Source organism: Phalacrocorax carbo, chromosome 12 (assembly GCF_963921805.1).
Source record: "Phalacrocorax carbo chromosome 12, bPhaCar2.1, whole genome shotgun sequence".
In the NCBI taxonomy this organism is placed as follows: Eukaryota; Metazoa; Chordata; class Aves; order Suliformes; family Phalacrocoracidae; genus Phalacrocorax; species Phalacrocorax carbo.
In genome coordinates, this window is record NC_087524.1 from 18,881,952 (window position 1) to 18,900,171 (window position 18,220).

The window sequence follows — 18,220 nt, forward strand, 5'->3', positions numbered from 1 at the left end:
CTTGCCACCACTGTCACAGAGTACCTGCCTCTTGTATGTCACCAGGTTTTCCCTTCCTTTCCCCCCATCCTTCCTTGTCTCCCAGCAAGTCTTGACACATATTTAGAAACTTCCCGGTTTTTCTTCTTAGTGCCTTCCAACTCACATGGCCTCTTCCTGGGGGCCTGAAGCTGCCTTTGCTTGCTGAGCTTTCAGCTGGCATCATGCTAAGTACTGTAACGTGGATGCCATGCTCAGGCTGTTGATGCTAGGACACCTTTCTCAGCCAGGGCTGTTGCTTCCTACCCAAGAAGGAAACTTGCTGAGGTTCTAGTGTTATGCAGCAAGATCTGCATCTTCTGTCCCATCTCCCTAGCCTACCTCTCCTAAGAGGGTAAAGGGCCCTCTTACTTAGAGAAGGGGTCACTTGTAGGCTTTTCTCATGTGGCTTTGGGTGCCTGCCTCAGGAAAAGGCCAGACACTGAAGTCCTGCTCCTCATCCGCCCAGCATGAGGAGGGGTATTTGTGTTCTGGAGACAGGGAGCTTGCAGGGCTCATGGGCAGACCTGGGATCTGCATCCTGAGCCGCTCCTCCTCTGTTGACTGCATGCATTGAGGACCCGCGTACCCAGCTAAACTGCCCCAGCTGTCTTTGATGGCAGTCTTCTGTCTTTATTAGCCCCTTAAAGCCTGGTTTAAGAAAACAAAACAAAACAGAAGTGGAGGAGAAGGGGCCTTCCTACAACGTGCAAAGCTCTGACACTGTGCAGGGTGACAGCTTTGCTACTGAGCCGATGAGCCCAAGTGTCTGCAATGAATAGCTGCTGTAAGTTGGGCATGCATGGCTCTGGCAAGGGCTGTGAGCACAGAGGAAAAATCTGCCTGAGCACACGTGCAGAGGCACTTACTAAGCCACAATAATGGTGCTGCAGGGTATCTTTTGCCTCCTTATTGTGCGGGGATTAAGGCTTGGCTGCCTTGATGAGAAAGCTGTCCCGATTGCGCGCAACCTCTCAGCATCCCTAGTTAAAACTGTTTTAAAGACACAGGAAAGGCAATCAGAAAACCATTCCCACTCTGTCCTTTAAAACAAACTTAATTTTAACACCCAATTATGTGCAACTCAGACTCATTCCTATTTCCTTTGCCAAGTTGCTTCTTGGTTTTTATCTCAGAGGGTGCTCACCCTCACAGGGAGGGAGGCTTTGATTAGGAAGAAGCAAAAGCTGTTGAAGGGGAGAAAGTCTGACTGAACAGTGAGACTGGCAGCATGTTGCTGTCTCTGCCACTCACCTGCTCTATGACCTTGGGCATGTTACAGCAGCAGCTGGGGCTTCGGTTTCCTTGCTTTTGAAGGAGGAGGGGAGGCAATCATTTTCCTCCTACACATCATGCTTGGAGACAAGACTGCAAAGTGCTAAACTGGAGCAGTAAAACCAATCCAGTAGCCTAATGACAGCTCCAGAGAAGTAGCAGAATACATCCATTTTTCCCCATCTTTTTGAGCACAGCTGATGAAGAGAAAAGGCAGCCCTTGCCCTGGCTGAAAGCAAGCAGCAACTGTGAAAGTGATGCACAGAGATGTAGGAAACACACCGGAGTGCAGGAATTTGGTTACATGGCTGTTTGCAAATTAATGGCTAAATCAATTAAATGAAAGCATGGGATTTCTCTTGAGGAAAGTCTAGTCACAATCGCAAGCAGAAGGGGAGGGGTTGTGGAGTGGGATGGCATAATCACATTTGCGAATCACCAGCAGTGTGCATGCTTTAATCCATTAATGGGGTTTTTATCTGTGATCATAAAAAGCAGGTTACATTCAGCCTGGAAGGGAGTGAGGGTTGGAGGAGAGGGAGGGGAGAGAAAGAGCAAGAGAGAGAGACAGAAAGAAAGAGAGAAAGAAAGCACAATTCACTCGGTGAATTGCTTGCAAGCTTTGGGCTGATAATTAGGGATCTCAGGAGAGCAGTTTGTCAGAATAACCTGATCTCCTTCAAACGGACCGAATGGAGACAGTGGTTCAGTCCTGCTGATATTTTTTAAGCCCTCCTTGCAGTTTGATGGGCATTCCCAGTGCTTTTGTGCACGTCTCGGAAAGCGTTGACGTGGAAAGGAGCAGCGAGGAGGGGGAGGTTGGAGAAAAAAACTGCAGCTCTTCTAAAAATACAGAGGGCATGCAAGAGTGTGAGCAGGCTGGGGAGGAGGGTGAGGTGAACACACCTCACACCATGTTCCCTGGGTGCTGGCGCGGCGCAGTTTCGGAGATGTCCCTCTTGTGACTGGACGCACCATGAGCATCTGGGAGGTGATCCTGGCTTTCGTGGTGGTGGTGCTGATGCTCGTGGCCCTGCTGGCCAACGTGCTGGTGCTGATGTGCTTCCTGTATAGCGCGGACATCCGCAAGCAGGTCCCGGGATTGTTCATCCTCAACCTCACCTTCTGCAACCTGTTGATGACTGTTTCGAACATGCCCCTGACCTTGGCTGGGATCATTTACAAGAGTCAACCAGGAGGAGATCAGATCTGCCACATTGTGGGCTTCCTGGAGACTTTTCTCACCACGAACTCCATGCTGAGCATGGCAGCTTTGAGCATTGACAGGTGGATTGCTGTGGTCTTCCCTCTAAGTTATCACTCCAAAATGAGGTACAGAGATGCTGCTCTCATACTGAGCTACACGTGGTTACACTCGGTGTCGTTCCCGATAGTGGCAGCTTCTCTCTCCTGGGTGGGTTTCCATCACCTCTATGCCTCCTGCACCCTGTACAACAAGAGACCAGAGGATAGGACACAGTTTGTGATTTTCACTGGGGTCTTTCACACCCTCAGCTTCCTCCTCTCCCTTATAGTCCTGTGTTTCACATACCTAAAAGTGCTGAAGGTGGCACGGTTTCACTGTAAGCGGATTGACGTGATCACTATGCAGACCCTGGTGCTGCTTGTGGACATCCATCCCAGGTAAGGTGCCTGTGTGTTCAGCAAGTGAGACTATTGACCACAGAGGAAGCAAGGATGGGTTCAGTGTTATGTTAAATATAGCCTGTTCTGTATCACAGCAGGGGATGGGGAGGGGGTGAAAACAAGCATCCTTCTTGCCTGTTTCTATTCTGCGTGTTTCTTTTTATGTGTGTTTATTTTTCCGGTTGTAGAATTAACTCTTCTTTGTTATGCTTAAGGGCTTGTTTTGGGAGGGGGAGTAAAGAAACAGGCAGTTTTGGCTGAGCATGCACTTCCCTTTGAGACAGTGATCAGATCACCACCCTTTGTCTCCTAAGGTGGATTTAGTGGTCAACAGATTTGCATTTTTTTGGCACTGTCAGCCCAAAATGTTGCTGGATCCCTGAGAGGGAGCAGGCTGAGGCTGCACATATCCCTTCACTCAGAGTTCCGAAGGGAAGCTGGGTGCTGCATGCTGCTCCTTCACCCGGTGGTTTCCCTATCGCTGTGCTCTCTGTAACTTTACCTTTCCTGAAGGCAGAAGTGTAAGGGAATAACCTCTGCAAAACGCATACACTTGAATGCCTATACTTAAATCCAAGTGAGAGAGACTTCAGTAGAAATGTTAATATGACAAGCAAGGGATGTATAAAGTTCATTTCAAATGAAAGTCTTTAAGCACAGGAGGAGAAAAGTCGCTGAGGGCTGGGAGGATAAAGGGCTTGAAGGCAAGCACCAAATGGGTATGTCTGCCTGCTGGGATGCTGTGCAAAAGAGCCATGTCAGGGTTTATGCACAAACTATGAATCTTGCCTGAATAAGCTATGTCTGGATCTGGAAGGGATGCAGATTTGGTTGGAGGAGAAGGGGTTGGAGAAACAATTTTCCCTGGGTCAGTAAAGGGACCATAGTGGTAAAGCTGAAGGAGAGAAAGCCTTGCTGGATGGAAGCCCAAGGGCGGTGTTGGACAGGCAGTGATCCCAGTGAGGAGCTGGGCAAGGTGCCCGGTGCACAGGAGAGGAGGAAATCAGTGTGCGCTGTGAGTACGCGATGGCTCTGCCTACAAGAAGTGGAGGGGAGGAAATGGAGAGGACCAGAAAAGGCATGGCTGGAAGGATGTGGGACCAGGCTGGTGAGGAGGGAGCAGCAGGACAAGCCAGAGTGCTATGCCCGGGAAATGGAGATTTGGGAAGTGAACCTGTACAGCTGAGGCAGGATGGAGCAGGACAGGGTGCTGATGGAGCAGCACATTCCGGCTGAGGGCTGAGAGGCTCTGACGAGCTGGGGCAGATGGGGCTAAGACCCAGCTATGACTGGGATGGGGTAGCAGAGTCAACAAGTGAGCTCTAGAAAGGGAAAAACAGAGGCGCTGGTCACAGTGTGGAAAGAAATCAGCCTGGTTTGCTCAGAGGAACTAGTTTGGTTTAGGGCTTAGTGTGGCTGGAGCAGGTGATTGGAAAAGGAACAATCTGATATATTTGTCTGGAAAAAAAAGGAGAAAATTGTTTGGCTAGGTAGGGTGAGAGAGAGGCTCTGAGGGATGTGAGTGCTGCTTGGGAGGGAGTCAGAGACTGGATTTTAAGGTTCAGACTGTCTCTGTCAGAGACTGAAGGGAAGGGAAATGTCTTTCAGAAAAATGCTGGCAGCTGGCAGTGCAGGAAGGTGTCTGATATGGGAGAAGAAGTCTGCCTGGAAGAGAGAAGAGCCGAGAGTAGTTGAAGAGGGCAGTCCCATGCCAGACATCCCACCTGCCCCCCTTGCTGTCCTGTGCTCTGCAAGCTGGAGCTGAATACCAGCTCTCTCCATTTGCAGCCAGCCAGGAGCAGAGCTGCAAGACTGAAAGCACATGTGGCTGTCCTCAAAACAAGGTCATATTTTGGGGATTCCTAAGCCTAAGAGAATTAAGTCTGAAAGGATGGGGGCAGGACAGCACACTATTAAAGGAACAGAAATATTTGCTCAAAATTCTCCAGTTAAGCTATTTGATCTGTCTCTTGACAAAGAACGTGGAGCAGAACTTCAGGCAAGTCCCATTACTGTTCTTGAGAAACACATGTATAAATCTTTCCTTATCCACCAAGTCACATAGAAGGGAAAAAAAAAAGCCCTTCTGCCCTACGTGCTGTCTGGTTGCTAAACTATGCCTCAACTAGTCTTAGCTCCTGCACGCACCATGAGATGCAGTGGTTACTCCCAGGTCATTGCCACAGATCCACTGGGGCTATTTGAAATAGCACTAATTATGCCTAATGATTAAAGTATGCCTGGACTGCACAGCAAAGCTCAGAAAAAGGGCAAAAATCTCAATGGTATTTCTTCTCCTCTGCATTTTTTCTGGTGGTCTAGGTTAATTTGAGGGTGTTCCTGCATCTTGTCATCATTGCACTGAGGGGTGGATTCAACAGGGCTGTGGGAATGATGCCTCCTTTTTTTCAGAGGAGACAGAGTTGTACAGGCACTTTGCTGCAAGTAACCTGTATGGCTAACCATTATTTACCTCTTGCATCAGGTTATTCTAGCGCTTCTCTCTAAGAAAGGAGAGGCTTGGCTTCTTTCCTAGACTACAGAAATGGTGGCTGATTGGCTTATGGTTGTGCTGCCTCAACTGGTGACAGCTACTGCTGCTGAAAGGGCCAGACCTTGGATTGCCTTCCCTACTGTGAGAGCTACACAAAGGCTGCAGGTCTCCTGGAGCAGTCACAGATGTTTATAATGCTCTGACATAATAAAGGCACCATTTGAATTATATAAGTGGCATATAGAAAGCCAATGTCAGTGTTCACTATAGTACCTAACAGCATAGACAAGGGTGCTGGGAGAAGGCACATGGGAGAACAAAGTTTGTAATCCCTCCTTGGACTACCCTGAATTTTCTGACTTTTGCGCAGTCTAATTTCAATGCTGAGAAATGCGTACAGACAATTTTCTGCTTCCTATGACTTAGAAGCCACCCGCAAGGGGGTCTAGTGACAGGAGTTATGACAGATGGTTTTATTACCTGTGACTTGGAAAGACACGAGTGATCTTCTGAAGATCATTCAAGACGAGTGCAAAGGAAACCTCTAAATACCACACAAAATCGTGTAAAAGCTTAGGGGACTGCTTTTTCTTGACTTTGTTCTTAAGACCAAGGTATCTTAGGTATTGTGAGAGGTTTGGGCAAGACTTCACTTAAGTGTTTAACCCATGTGCTTCTTCACCCAAATTATCTATACTATCTTTTTGCTGTATCCAGCCTTACAGATCTTAAGGTCCAGTGTCTCATAAACTTTGTTTAAAATACCAAATCTTCAAAGGGATATGTCTCAGATTTTTCCAGGATATTAAAATCTTTAAATGAAAGCTTAGTCAAAAATCCAGTTCTATTACTAGAGTCACTAATGGAACTTGCATATATGTTCTTATCTTAACGCATAAAAGTGTGTGCAAAAGCAGAATACCCATTGCCTATACATTGCCTATATGAAGGAATGAGATAAAATACCTTCCTCTGTGATGTGGGATTTAGTAGCTACATCTGGAAAGGCTGAAAAAAAGAAATTGGTTGAAGTTTATCAGGGCTTCCCAAGTCATGTGTGAGCTCCAGGAGTCAAAGGCAGTTTTGTATGTACTGGTAGGGAAAAGATATAACTAGAGAAACTGTCAGAGACAAAAAATACACCACCCTCACAACACCCTAATTGAACCTACTTTGGAGATTTCTTTTCCTATATCGCTGTGTGCCTGGGATACTATGAATTTAATAACACAGGTCTTAGGTAAAGCTGTGAACCTTTAAAATCATCTGCCTGCACCTAAAAATACTCCAAGTTCTCCATCTCTTGCAGAACTGAAAACACATGAGTTCCCTTGAAAAGGTGGAATTCTTTTTCCTTCTCAGCTGTCATTTCTCGCTACAAATAACTCAGACATAGAACATGTAACACTTCTAGATGTGTTTTATTTCTACTTAGGCATATTCTTTAAGAGCGAGACAATTTGTCATTTCAAGCAGAAAAACCTTTTCCTCCAGTATTTTGTTCATTTTGCCATCATGGAAGCTGCTCTGGGATCTGGCAGCGTAAGACCATATATAAAATGGGTCAAAGGAAACATGATTTCTTTAACACAGGCAAAAGATAACATAAGACCTAACTGCCACAGGGATCATTGAAGCACACTGAGATCCTCAGGACATAACATGCATTTAAATTATGATCAAACATTTGCAGGTGCAGCAAACGATGTAAGGGTATGGCCATAAACCTCGCAGCTATTAACATATGTGAGTGTGGAACCTGACAGCGAGTCATCAATTACAAATTTACAATAAAAACAGAGAGACCAATGCCAAGCAGTTACAAAATGCAACACGTGGGCCAGACCATCTGGTTTGCCCGAGACACGTGATCGCTTTCCCACGAGACCTGTGCGACGAGTCAATGCATAGCAGCGCTACTATGTGCGTAGGGAGGGATTTCAGGAGTGAAGACTGGTTTTGGTTTTGCTCTTTCCCAAAGGGACTACTTCAGGTAGTATTTGAGAGATATATCTGGGAGATACAACCAGAGCTGCCCACCAACCTACCTGCCTAGAGAGGACAGTAACACATCCACTTCCCTCAAAAAGCACAGCAGCACAGGAGTTAGTTACACAAGCAGGTAGAGGAGGAGGATGGGTTTTTACGTTATCACTCTCCGCAAGCAAATGTGCTGATTTCAAAGGGGATTTTCTGCAGTGGAATCGTGGTCTCAGCCCCATGCTCCTGTCACCTTGCTGGCACACCAAGGGTCTTCCCGCTCTCTGGTGGCCTGGTGAGACTGCCACCAGGAAACTCAAAGGAGAAGCTCTTGTCCTAAAATGCCACAGGTAGGAAAAAACCCCAGGGTGTGACTGATTTGTATCTGTTTAGTTGAGAAGAGGGCTGGTTTGAGGTGAGGAGTCAGAACATCAGGGCGCTGTGGCTTTGTTATGTAATTCCTGGCTTTGCAAAGCTTTCCTCATGGCGGCCGTGCAGGGCTGCACAGGCTGCCGTAAGATTTATGGCCACACAGTTCACAGCTATGGGATATAGTGATTGCTCCAACGTTGGGCTGAATGTTCAAAGCATGCTTTTCCCCATTATGATTTTATTGTGTTTTATTGCTTATCTCGCTGGGAAGTTTCCCTTATCTAAGCCAGTGTTGTTGGAGTTGTTGTTTCTAGGGAAGTAGCATGCTGCCTATGCCACTCTGGATATTTTCCACATCTCTGAATATCATGAGGCAAACTCTGGCCTGAAAATACAGCTTACATTAATTCAAAAAGGGGCTGCAACTGAATTCAGGGCTGAATTCCACCAATTTGACTATATATAAATTGATATAATGGGGGTGTGTGCATATACGTATGTAATCGTGTATTTCTCAGTAATTGTTTTTGGAGGGTAAGGTGATGATTCAGCGCATTAATATTTGGTATTTTTCAATATAAATGCAGTGAACCTGGTATTGGCTTATGTGAATACAGCACTTAACTGGAGCGATTGATTTCTATCATTCCATAAGTAAAGCCATTAAAATCTGCTACCTGATATTATGATTCATGTTCTTGTTTGTATTGAATGTCACACAGCGTAAGAGAGCGTTGTCTAGAAGAGCAAAAGAGGCGGAGGCAGCGAGCAACAAAGAAAATAAGTACCTTTATTGGTACTTTTATACTTTGTTTTGCACCTTATGTAATTACAAGGTAAGTGTGAACCTACATACTGGGAACGACTACTGAGATGCACTCTTAACTCAGAGAAGTAGGGCATGCTGACCCAGAAAACGATTCAAGTCTTTTGTGAAGATTTGTCCAGTTGCCACTGCTATGACAGAGGTTGCATTTACTGAGCTAACAAAACTATATAAAATGTCATAGCACTTATTTGACAGAATCCTGATGCAGTCTGTAGGCCAATGTCTGTCCAGTCAGTCCAGTCAATATGTTGGGAGTGGTTTAGGAGGTCAGTTCACAGGATTTTGCAGATTTTTTTCGTGTCAAGTAGACACCTGCGCCTCAAATTACCTCCCCACTTCAGGGGGTGATCTGCAGGGGAAGACACTTGTCTGAATAGGTCAGACTCTAAAAATCTGGTCAAACAAGATACAACTGAGGTGAGAACATGGCCCACAAACATAAGTGATACTTTTGTCTAACTGGATAGTGATTATTAGTCATAAACATCAAATATCAAATCTGTTCTGGCTCATAGCTAAAAAATATTCCTGTGATTTATGGTCAGATGTCCTTATCTAGCTACTAGCTTATCTTTGGGAAAATCTCCTGTGGGAGACACAAAATTGCTCCTATAAAACATAAAGTCTAAGAAAGTAAGTATATCCAGAAAAGTGTTATCTAATTGTTGAAGGAAATTTGCAATATACTTTGCTCATTAAAAGACTCTGGGAAAACTGAAATACTGTTATGCAGAACAGAGAAAGAAAAAAAATATTTTTAAAGTCTCACTAATTCCAATACTGTGAAAAAAAATAATTATTGGGACTGACTTCAGTCAAACTCAGATCCATCATAAAAAAAATCATTGGAAAAGCTGAATTAAGACTCAGTATAAGTGGCATGTGGGCAATCCCAGATTTTTCCAATTCAGTATAATGTCCTGAATTTCTATTTCTAATAAAAAAATTCACAAGAAGGTCTTGTAGTCGCTTCCTAAAAACAGAAAGCTGCATGCCACATTTATGCTCATTATAATAATAGCTAATTGATTCATGTTTATTTTTAATGTTATTGCAAATACATTTGTAAGAATATTGCTAGCTTTACCCTCACTTTCACTTAGTAGTCACAAGAAGACACTCCATTCCACAGACTCTAAAAGGGTATGAAAGGTTTTGTAATTACAGGCATTCAGCCTTAGTTCTCAGGCTATAAGGTATTAGAGTATTTGTCTCATTACAAAAGGTTAAATTTCATTTTATGTTGGGTCTCTGAACTTAATGAAAATCATTGCAGTCACGAATAGCTTGCAGCTCCATCCTGAGTGATGCCAAGTGCTCTAACCAGGACTGTCGGAAGTATTTTTGTGCTTTTCCATAAGCATCTCAGTCCAGCACTCAGGCAGCACCTCCCCACCTCCTTTTAAGTCTGTGGCATCCTAATTAGTGTCCCAGTAGCCCTAAGATACAGAAGAGAGGTTAGAAAAACCCTCAGCCTCCTCCAGTTAGTCCATACAAGGATCACTTAAATGTTCCCCTGAGTCTTCAATCTGTTGAGGATGAATGGGTTTGGCACAGACAGTTATGATGAGAGGAGTCAAAACAGGGTCCTGAATGCATGAAGATGCTTTTCTGCACCGGGTTAGGCTTGGGCTCTGGCCAGGAGTGCCAGGTGGGGTAAAAGCCATCATTTTCCTGGCCTTTTCAGTTCTGATACATCTAGGGGGATCCCTGCACAACAGGCTATGGGGAATTCCCTCTTTAGCTGCCTGAGAGACCTTGCTGGACACGACACTGCATGGACGGATATTTGAGGACATGCATTACTGTGCTTCCCTACACCTCACATGGATGGCTGAGGGTGTTAAAGCCAAGGGGTTTAGGAGGCTTTTGAGCTTAATTATGCAAGCGTTATTTTCTGGACCATGTCCGGTGTTTTGCATTCACAAGATAGAGGCAATCAATCACAGTTCGAGGCAGAGAACAGAAAATAGCTCAGCCCCTCATTTGGACAGCCAGCTCTCATCAGTTATATGTTTAAATTAAACATGCTTTTAAGTACTTCATGACTGAGGCCTGAAAGCAGCAAATCACAAGGCTTTACTACATCTTTCTGCTTCCACGCTAAAAACTAATCGTTGTCTCCTCTAGCAGTTCCATGAACCAGTGAAGGAGTTGTGCTTGTAACCCCAGACAGATAAATTATTCTCTGGGTAAACCAGAGTTTTTTCAGATTACAGTAAGGTAAAAATCAGATTAGGCACCTCTTTTATCAATAACCTTCTAATTAGTTCAGTGGCTGACCTATAGTAGTATATTAGTAGAATCTGATTCCTCTTGATTTGTTTCTACAGTACCAGTATGATAGATGTATTACCCTGTATTATTTTTCTAGGCATAAGTTGTTTCTTGATTTGTAAAAATTATCTTAGTATACACATCTCCTTTTGCTATATTTATCATTATGTGATTAAACAACATTGTTCAAAACCTATTTTCTCCAAGGAGCTTTTCCGTAAGAAAAATTAAAATAAATCATACCAATTTTTAATATAAATTTCCTACTCCAGGCATTTAACACTGAAATACAGAACTTTGCTCAGGTAAGTTAATAAGTGCTGTCAATGTATGAGGAAATTTGCTTTAAATTAAAAATCCTGAAGTAATATCAGAAAGAAGTTCATAGGCCCTAGCCCTCCGGTTACAGAGGAGGATGGTAGAACAGGCAGAGGAAGGTTAAAATTCTCTTGTGTCATCTCTTGGGGAAAAGGGGTAAACTGTTTTAAAGTGGTTGCCAGCCTTCTGCATGAAGATCCTGCTCAGGTGGACACGCAAATTCAGAACTCCTCTGCAAGTTATGGTCTTGCCTGTCTGTGCATATAAATGCATGATTTTCCTATGCAGTCTTAGGTTGACATATTTGAAGAAAGTGGCCTTCTAGTCGTCATCAAAAGCCTCAGCTGATGTAAGGTAGAGATAATTTTCTCCTGGATAGAAAAACTTTTGTACAAGCTGGACACTGCTGCTTGCTACCCTCATGCCTCTGTGCTGACAGGTGGTTCCTGCAGCTCTGGGGAACAGCAATGGCTAAAAGCAATGGTCTGCAAGATTAGCTACAAGAGTCCAAGAGCCTGGTACCTTACAGAAGGTGGCCAGTTGTAATATCTGCCACTTCAGAGGCAAAGCTGGCTAGGGGTAAATCAGCTAACAATCACTGCGGTGTCATTTTTGTATCAAGAAGCGATCATTAAAATAGGGCTTTTTCACTAGCAAGACGACATACAAAAGATTCAGTCTATCCAGTCTATAGGGAATTCTGTCGTGGATACTGTAGAATTTAATTTACAGGTAGCACTGAAATATTAATGATTCTTCACTGGAAATGTCTTCTTTTTGGCTGAAACTTTTCATGAAAATGGAAGCTATGCATATAATTTCCTTCATAAATGAGAAACATATCCTTCTTTCAAAGGCAAGAAAGCATGTGATACACCTTGAAAGACTCACATTTAATTGTTTGTACATGAAATGGAATTGCATAGCTTAGGTTTTGTCTGAATTTCTGTGTTTGCTGCTTGATATCTGCAAAAGTAATTTACTATAAAAAATAATACAAAAGCATTGCAAAATATGTAAATATCAAGGACACTTAGGGAGCATAATCAGATAAAATATTGAAAATCCTGTTGGTAAAGTGTAAGCTTTTCAGTTATTCAGTCAATTAAAGTAAAATTAGCAAGTCTAGGTTTGCAACTCTGAAGTGTCTACTTGATATGCTTTAAATGGCAATTGCTAACATCTCGTAGAACAGATTGCCAGAGACTCAGACTGAAATTTGTCGTATTTTGGTCATTTAAGGCATCCACTGAATTTGATTAAACTTAATAAAATTCACATGTGTAAAGCATTCAGTAAAAGTAAATAAACCAGATGAAACTCAACATGATGAAATTCAAAATACAAAGAAGTCATCAAGTAGGTGAAGTGGAGAATAACAAGAAGAAGGATGGCTCATGATAGATTGCAAAGTAAATATGACTCAGTAGATGATTAATTTCCAAATAGTCAATTCTCATTTCAGAGCTTATTAACGTGGGTGTCATAAACTCCATTTTATAAAACAAGAGAGTATACCCCAGATGAGACCCCCCAGCAGCTTGAGTAGATGATAATTATGTCTGAGTTTGGATTCTACTTTGTAAGAAAAATATCAACCATGAGTTAGAAGGAGAGGTTGAAACGATAGCATTTGTTTAGTTGAGATGAAAGGAGAGAGAAATGGGACAGATGGCAGTCCCTTGGTATCTCAAAGTTGCTTACAATGATCAGCTGAGCCAAGAAGCACCAGTGGAGGGGCAAGAGCAATTCCCAAGTATTTTCATGTAACATAGCCTCGTCACCTCAAATGTCTCACACATCTGTCCACACAAAGAGTATTTTGGCTAGCATCACAGCCTCTGAAACCATCAGTTGTACACGTACACCTCAACTCTGATGGAAGTGATACACCAGTGATCAAACTGCAAGCACAAAGCACACAAAACTATTCTGAATATTGGAATTACCTGTACTGTGACAGCAGCTAAAGCCCCAGCACTGGCTGCAGACCCAGGATGCTAAGCCCAGCACGCATATCCAGAAAGAAACAGAGTTTGTAGTAGGCAAATGAGAATGGAGAGAGGACACAGAATCTCCTAGTCAGAGGTGTAACAAATTAAGCCTCCTTAGTCCCAATTTTGTGCTCAAATGACTGGACCATACCATCTGCCAATGCTATTTTAAACAATATGATGTAGTGAAACTTTATGGAATGAGAATAAAATTACTGGAAAAAAAAATCCTCATCTTTAAACTGCTTGAAGTACCAACACTGCTGCGGCAGGAACCAGGCTTCAGAATGCTCCTTGGAAATACTGCTTAGTCATAAGAAACATCAGTAACTGAGGTGTTTTCTAGGCAGATTTAAGAGCACCTGCTGCTGAAGACTGCTTCAGCAAAGGTCTTATTTGCCATTGCATAGCAGGGCTCTCTAGTAGCACATAGAATCATAGAATTGTTAAGGTTGGAAAAGACCTCTAAGATCATCAACTGTCAACCCAACACCCCCAGGCCTCCTAAACCTTGTCCCCAAGTGTCACATCTGTATGTTTTTTGAACACCCCCAGGATGGCGACTCCCCCACCGCTCTGGGCAGCCTGTTCCAGTGCCTGACCTCTCTTTCAGTAAAGAAATTTTTCCTAAAATCCAATTGAAACCTCCCCTGATGCAGCTTGAGGCCATTTCCTCTCATCTTATCACTTGTTACCTGGGAGAAGAGACCAACCCCCCCCTCACTCCAGCCCCTCTCAGGCAGCTGCAGAGAGCGAGGAGGTCTCCCCTCAGCCTCCTCTTCTCCAGGTCAAACCCCCCCAGCTCCCTCAGCCGCCCCCCAGCACACTTGTGCTCCAGACCCTGCCCCAGCCCCGCTGCCCTTCTCTGGACACGCTCCAGCCCCTCAAGGCCCTTCTTGTCCCGAGGGGCCCAAACCTGAGCCCAGCACTCGAGCTGGGGCCTCCCCAGTGCCGAGCACAGGGGCCCCATCCCTGCCCGGCTCCTGCTGGCCACACCAGTGCTGACACAAGCCCGGGGGCTGGTGGCCTCCTTGGCCACCCGGGCACTGCTGGTCATGCCCAGCCGGCTGTCAGCCAGCCCCCCTAAATGCAAACTTGCAGCTGTTTGTCCTCTAGAAAAATCAAGTCTCTCAACAGATGGAGAGACATATTGAACAGAACTGCCCTTCAGTGTTGCTCAAAGACATGGGGAAAGAAAACCTTGTGGTTTTATCAATATTTCAGTCAGAAATACTCTGACTCAGTACAAAGTGGACTATCTGGGCTAGCATAGGTATGAAGAGCATATAAAGGTCTTCCCTCTCTCCCTCCCTCCCCTAATGAGTTAAAAGTTTTGCCTTGCTAAATTTGTTACAAATGTAGATGTTTGGCCTTTAAACTTACCAGTTTTAAAATTGAAGTTATATTATGCCATCTCTCAATGACAAATTTTCTTTCCTTGTGTTCTTCTCCTATGACCCAGACAAACTGTTTAAAAGCATCGAATTCTCTCTAGGAGCTGGACTGGCGAAGAAAGTTAGATAGCACTGGTGAGGTGGTTTCTCAGATAGAGGAGACATAGAACCATGAGTTCAGGATAGATGCTGGGTTTTTAGGTAGCTAATGGTAGGGGAATATGAATCCCATGAGACCAAGAAATGGCCCTTTGTTCCGATCTCAAACTTTAATGCTCAAAGTATGGTTTTGTATCAATATTTAGAAAATTATGTTAGGCTATGCAGAAATAATTTTTTACAATATGTGTGGTTAAATTTGTGATGCATGATGGATTTAATGGTGACAATAGGTGTGAAAGTCATCAGGAAACATACCTAGGTAGATTATACTCCTTTCATTTCATTTAGAGCTATATTAACTCTGTGCTGAAATTCAGCTGCCAGAAACATGATCTTATGACCATGGCACTGGAAAAATGCACAAAACAAAAGCTCTAACTAAAGAAAAATAAGGAAGGAATGTTACTGTCTAACAAGAGGTCTTATTAGGACTGAAAGCCCTAGAGTCATCAGAGAAGTGGTGCAATTTCTCTATATGGGTAAGTATTGGCACAGAGACTAGAAGTGTAATGGTTGAGGATATGTTATGTAGGAAATGATTTTATGAGTAGATGCTGCATGATACTTTTCATCAGCAGTAAACTTTCGGTGAAGTGCTCACCTGCTTACCACAGAGTATTTATGATCCCAAACATGGTGTTCACTAGACAGCAAAAATAGGGCTAGGTTACAGTACTCTAGAGAGAGGGGTGCCCTTTATCAAGTATCTTGATGGCCTGAGGGAGCCAGATGGGTTCAGAACATCAGAGATTTAGACTCAGTTTTTAGTCTCCAAATGGTGTATTCCAGCAACAAATAAATAGGCTTTTTTGAAGACTGTGTCATATCATGATAGAGCTAATCCATTTTGCACTAAATTCTTCAACATTTATTGATGCAAATGCTCAAGAGAGGCTTTTAGGAGGCGACATGTCCAAGGCCCACTTCCAGCCTCAGCAAATGTACAGCTAAACGTACAGTCAAGAATACCTTGAAGTTTGGAGGTCAAGACACCCTGATAGGAGCTGTGTAGTCCCATCCTTGGGAAACAGACCTCAAGTTTATATTTGCAGTCTTAGAAATGTATAAGGGAAGGACTACGCTCATATTTTCATGAGTATGGCTTTCTTTTGTTTTCTTGCAATTGCACAGGAATAAATTGCTTGTTGGTTTTTTTTGGGGGGTGGGGGTGGAGGTGGTGGGGGTGCATATTGACTTACATTTGTGCTGTTGCTCCACGTTTTTAATATGAATATTCGGTCTTCCTCACAACCTTCCTCCTTCCACAGACTTGTTGAATTATCCTCCATGGTCCACATCAACTCCCATTGGGGAATCATTTCCAAGTGCTTAGCTTACAGCAAAGTTGTTTCAGACCCTTTTGTGTACTCTTTGCTACGGCATCAGTACAAGAAGACATGGAAAGACATCATAAACAAGATCCTCAAAAGAAGCTCCATCAATTCCTCTGCCCTCACGAGCGAATCACACAATCGGAATATATTGCAGCTGAACGAATGAGGAGCCTCGTATGGGACGTACAAGACACATAAAATGATATACGGGAAACAAAAGTAACTGGCCTATCCCTAGTAGCTAGCCTCAGCTGTCAGGGTTTCGGGAGACAGTCATGGACACATTGAAGTGCGGCCCGTGTCCCTCCAGTAGCCCACGTAACACCTAAGGGAGGCAGGTGGCTTTGTACCTCCTGCCTCTGACTAAAAGAGTGCTATTGATCTGTGGTCCTGCAGGCTTTGCAAGTACAAATCTCCCATTGATTTCCGTCAGCAGTCACACATACGTATAGGGTAAAAAGCTAGTCTTCAGCAGAAAGTCTCATGAACATAATGGGAGCAAAGTGGTGCCATCAGAAGATTATTCTAAAAAGCTGCACAGGAATAATTGTGCTGTATTTTTCACTGGCTGCAGGTAATGTTCTCACTGATGGAGCTGCCAACCTGTCTTTACAAAAACTACCCCAACCTAGCTCCTTGAGAGAAAAGCTCTTAATAGGATAACCTTAATAGAAAAATCTTTACCTAGATACTCATACAGTGCCCAACATAGCTTTCAGCCTCTTCTGATACATATTTTTTTGAACAATCCTGTAGAATTGAAGGAAGAGAAAAATAATTTTTGAAGTATGTTCCAATCCAGATTCAGCCATGTCTTTTCTAAGTTTTTAAAGTAACTTCCACGGAATCCCATTAGTTTTTCTCCCCATTAAATTTTAGAAATATAAAAAATGCTAGACAGGATGGTAAGGTCAGGATGCCTCCTCCCTACCTTCCAGTACATCTGAGCTATAGAGAGATGGATTTTGCCCAAAGCTGTAGAACTGGCCCCTGTGCCGGGGGGGGGGGGAGGAGGAGGGGAACCAAACCCCAAACATAAAAACCAACCCTCTTTTTTGAAGCTCTTATTAATCATGGTTTTTTCCTACAGATATGTTACTTAAAGGAAAGGTGATCCTAAAGCTGAGGTTTAAAGTATAATTTCTAAAGCACGTGGAGCAAAAATAATAGACCCCCTCCCCACCATGAAGGTGCAGCCAATAATCTGAATCCACACCTGAGCATGCAAATCTCAGGAGGTTTCAGTATCAATCTTTATAGCTCTAGATTGCAGCTATGCATAGTAATGCTATTAACATTTACCACGCATTCAGTTCAGTCTGTAGCTACCATAGGCCTAAATACCAGTAAAATTTTCAAAACCAGGATAATCCTATGTCACACTTCCTCAGACACCTCCACAGTATCTTGTTTTTGTAAACATTATTTAGTTAATTGTAAATACAACTACAGCTGGTAATGGCTTCACAACCGTCACATAGACGCATGATACAGAAGCCATCCTCCAATGACTCATGAAGATACTTTTCTAGGTAATTTTCAGTGACTTCTCTTTCAATTCAGTGAAAACACTATGAAATGAGGGAGTTTTTCAAGTGTGTTCTTATTAGTTAAGTTGTAGAATATCAAGAGCAATAATAATCAGTTGTCATTTCTGTTGTTATGATTTTTAGGAATAATCAATTTCTAAAACAACTTGCATCAACAAGTTGTTGATCATAATCTCTTAAAATTATTTTAAGGTAAAAAGCTATTGGTTTCAAATGCTTCACATTTATATTTTGATTGGCAAAACACTTACTACTAATTCTGACCTTAATTCTGCACATATTTTTCGCCAGAAAGTGACTTAAGGTCTTTAAGAAAACAGCAAGACAACATCAGAAATTAAATTAATTTTTGCTGGGTAGGTCAAGAAAGCTTCCGTCCAGTGGCCACCAGGTACAGAGTTTCTTTTTTGAGGGTCAATGGCAAACACCTGCCCAGATTTTGAACAGTCTTGGTTAATTAGGCATGCATGGAACAGCAGCTTAAATAACAGCTGTCATATCTGGATATATTACCACCTATCCATTCTGATATTCCGTCTGTCCATACCATATTGAGACAATTTGGCCAGGACCATA

General features: G+C 43.2%; 1 protein-coding gene across 1 annotated transcript; it reads left to right on the forward strand.

Moving 5' to 3' along the window:
- The first annotated feature begins 2,269 nt into the window (after positions 1-2,269).
- GPR26 (G protein-coupled receptor 26) lies at positions 2,270-16,710 on the forward strand. Its single transcript, XM_064464512.1, has 3 exons — positions 2,270-2,937; positions 8,509-8,622; positions 16,029-16,710. Exons 1-3 carry the CDS (start codon positions 2,270-2,272, stop codon positions 16,258-16,260), a joined length of 1,014 nt encoding a protein of 337 aa, XP_064320582.1. The 3' UTR covers positions 16,261-16,710.
- The last annotated feature ends 1,510 nt before the right edge of the window (positions 16,711-18,220 follow it).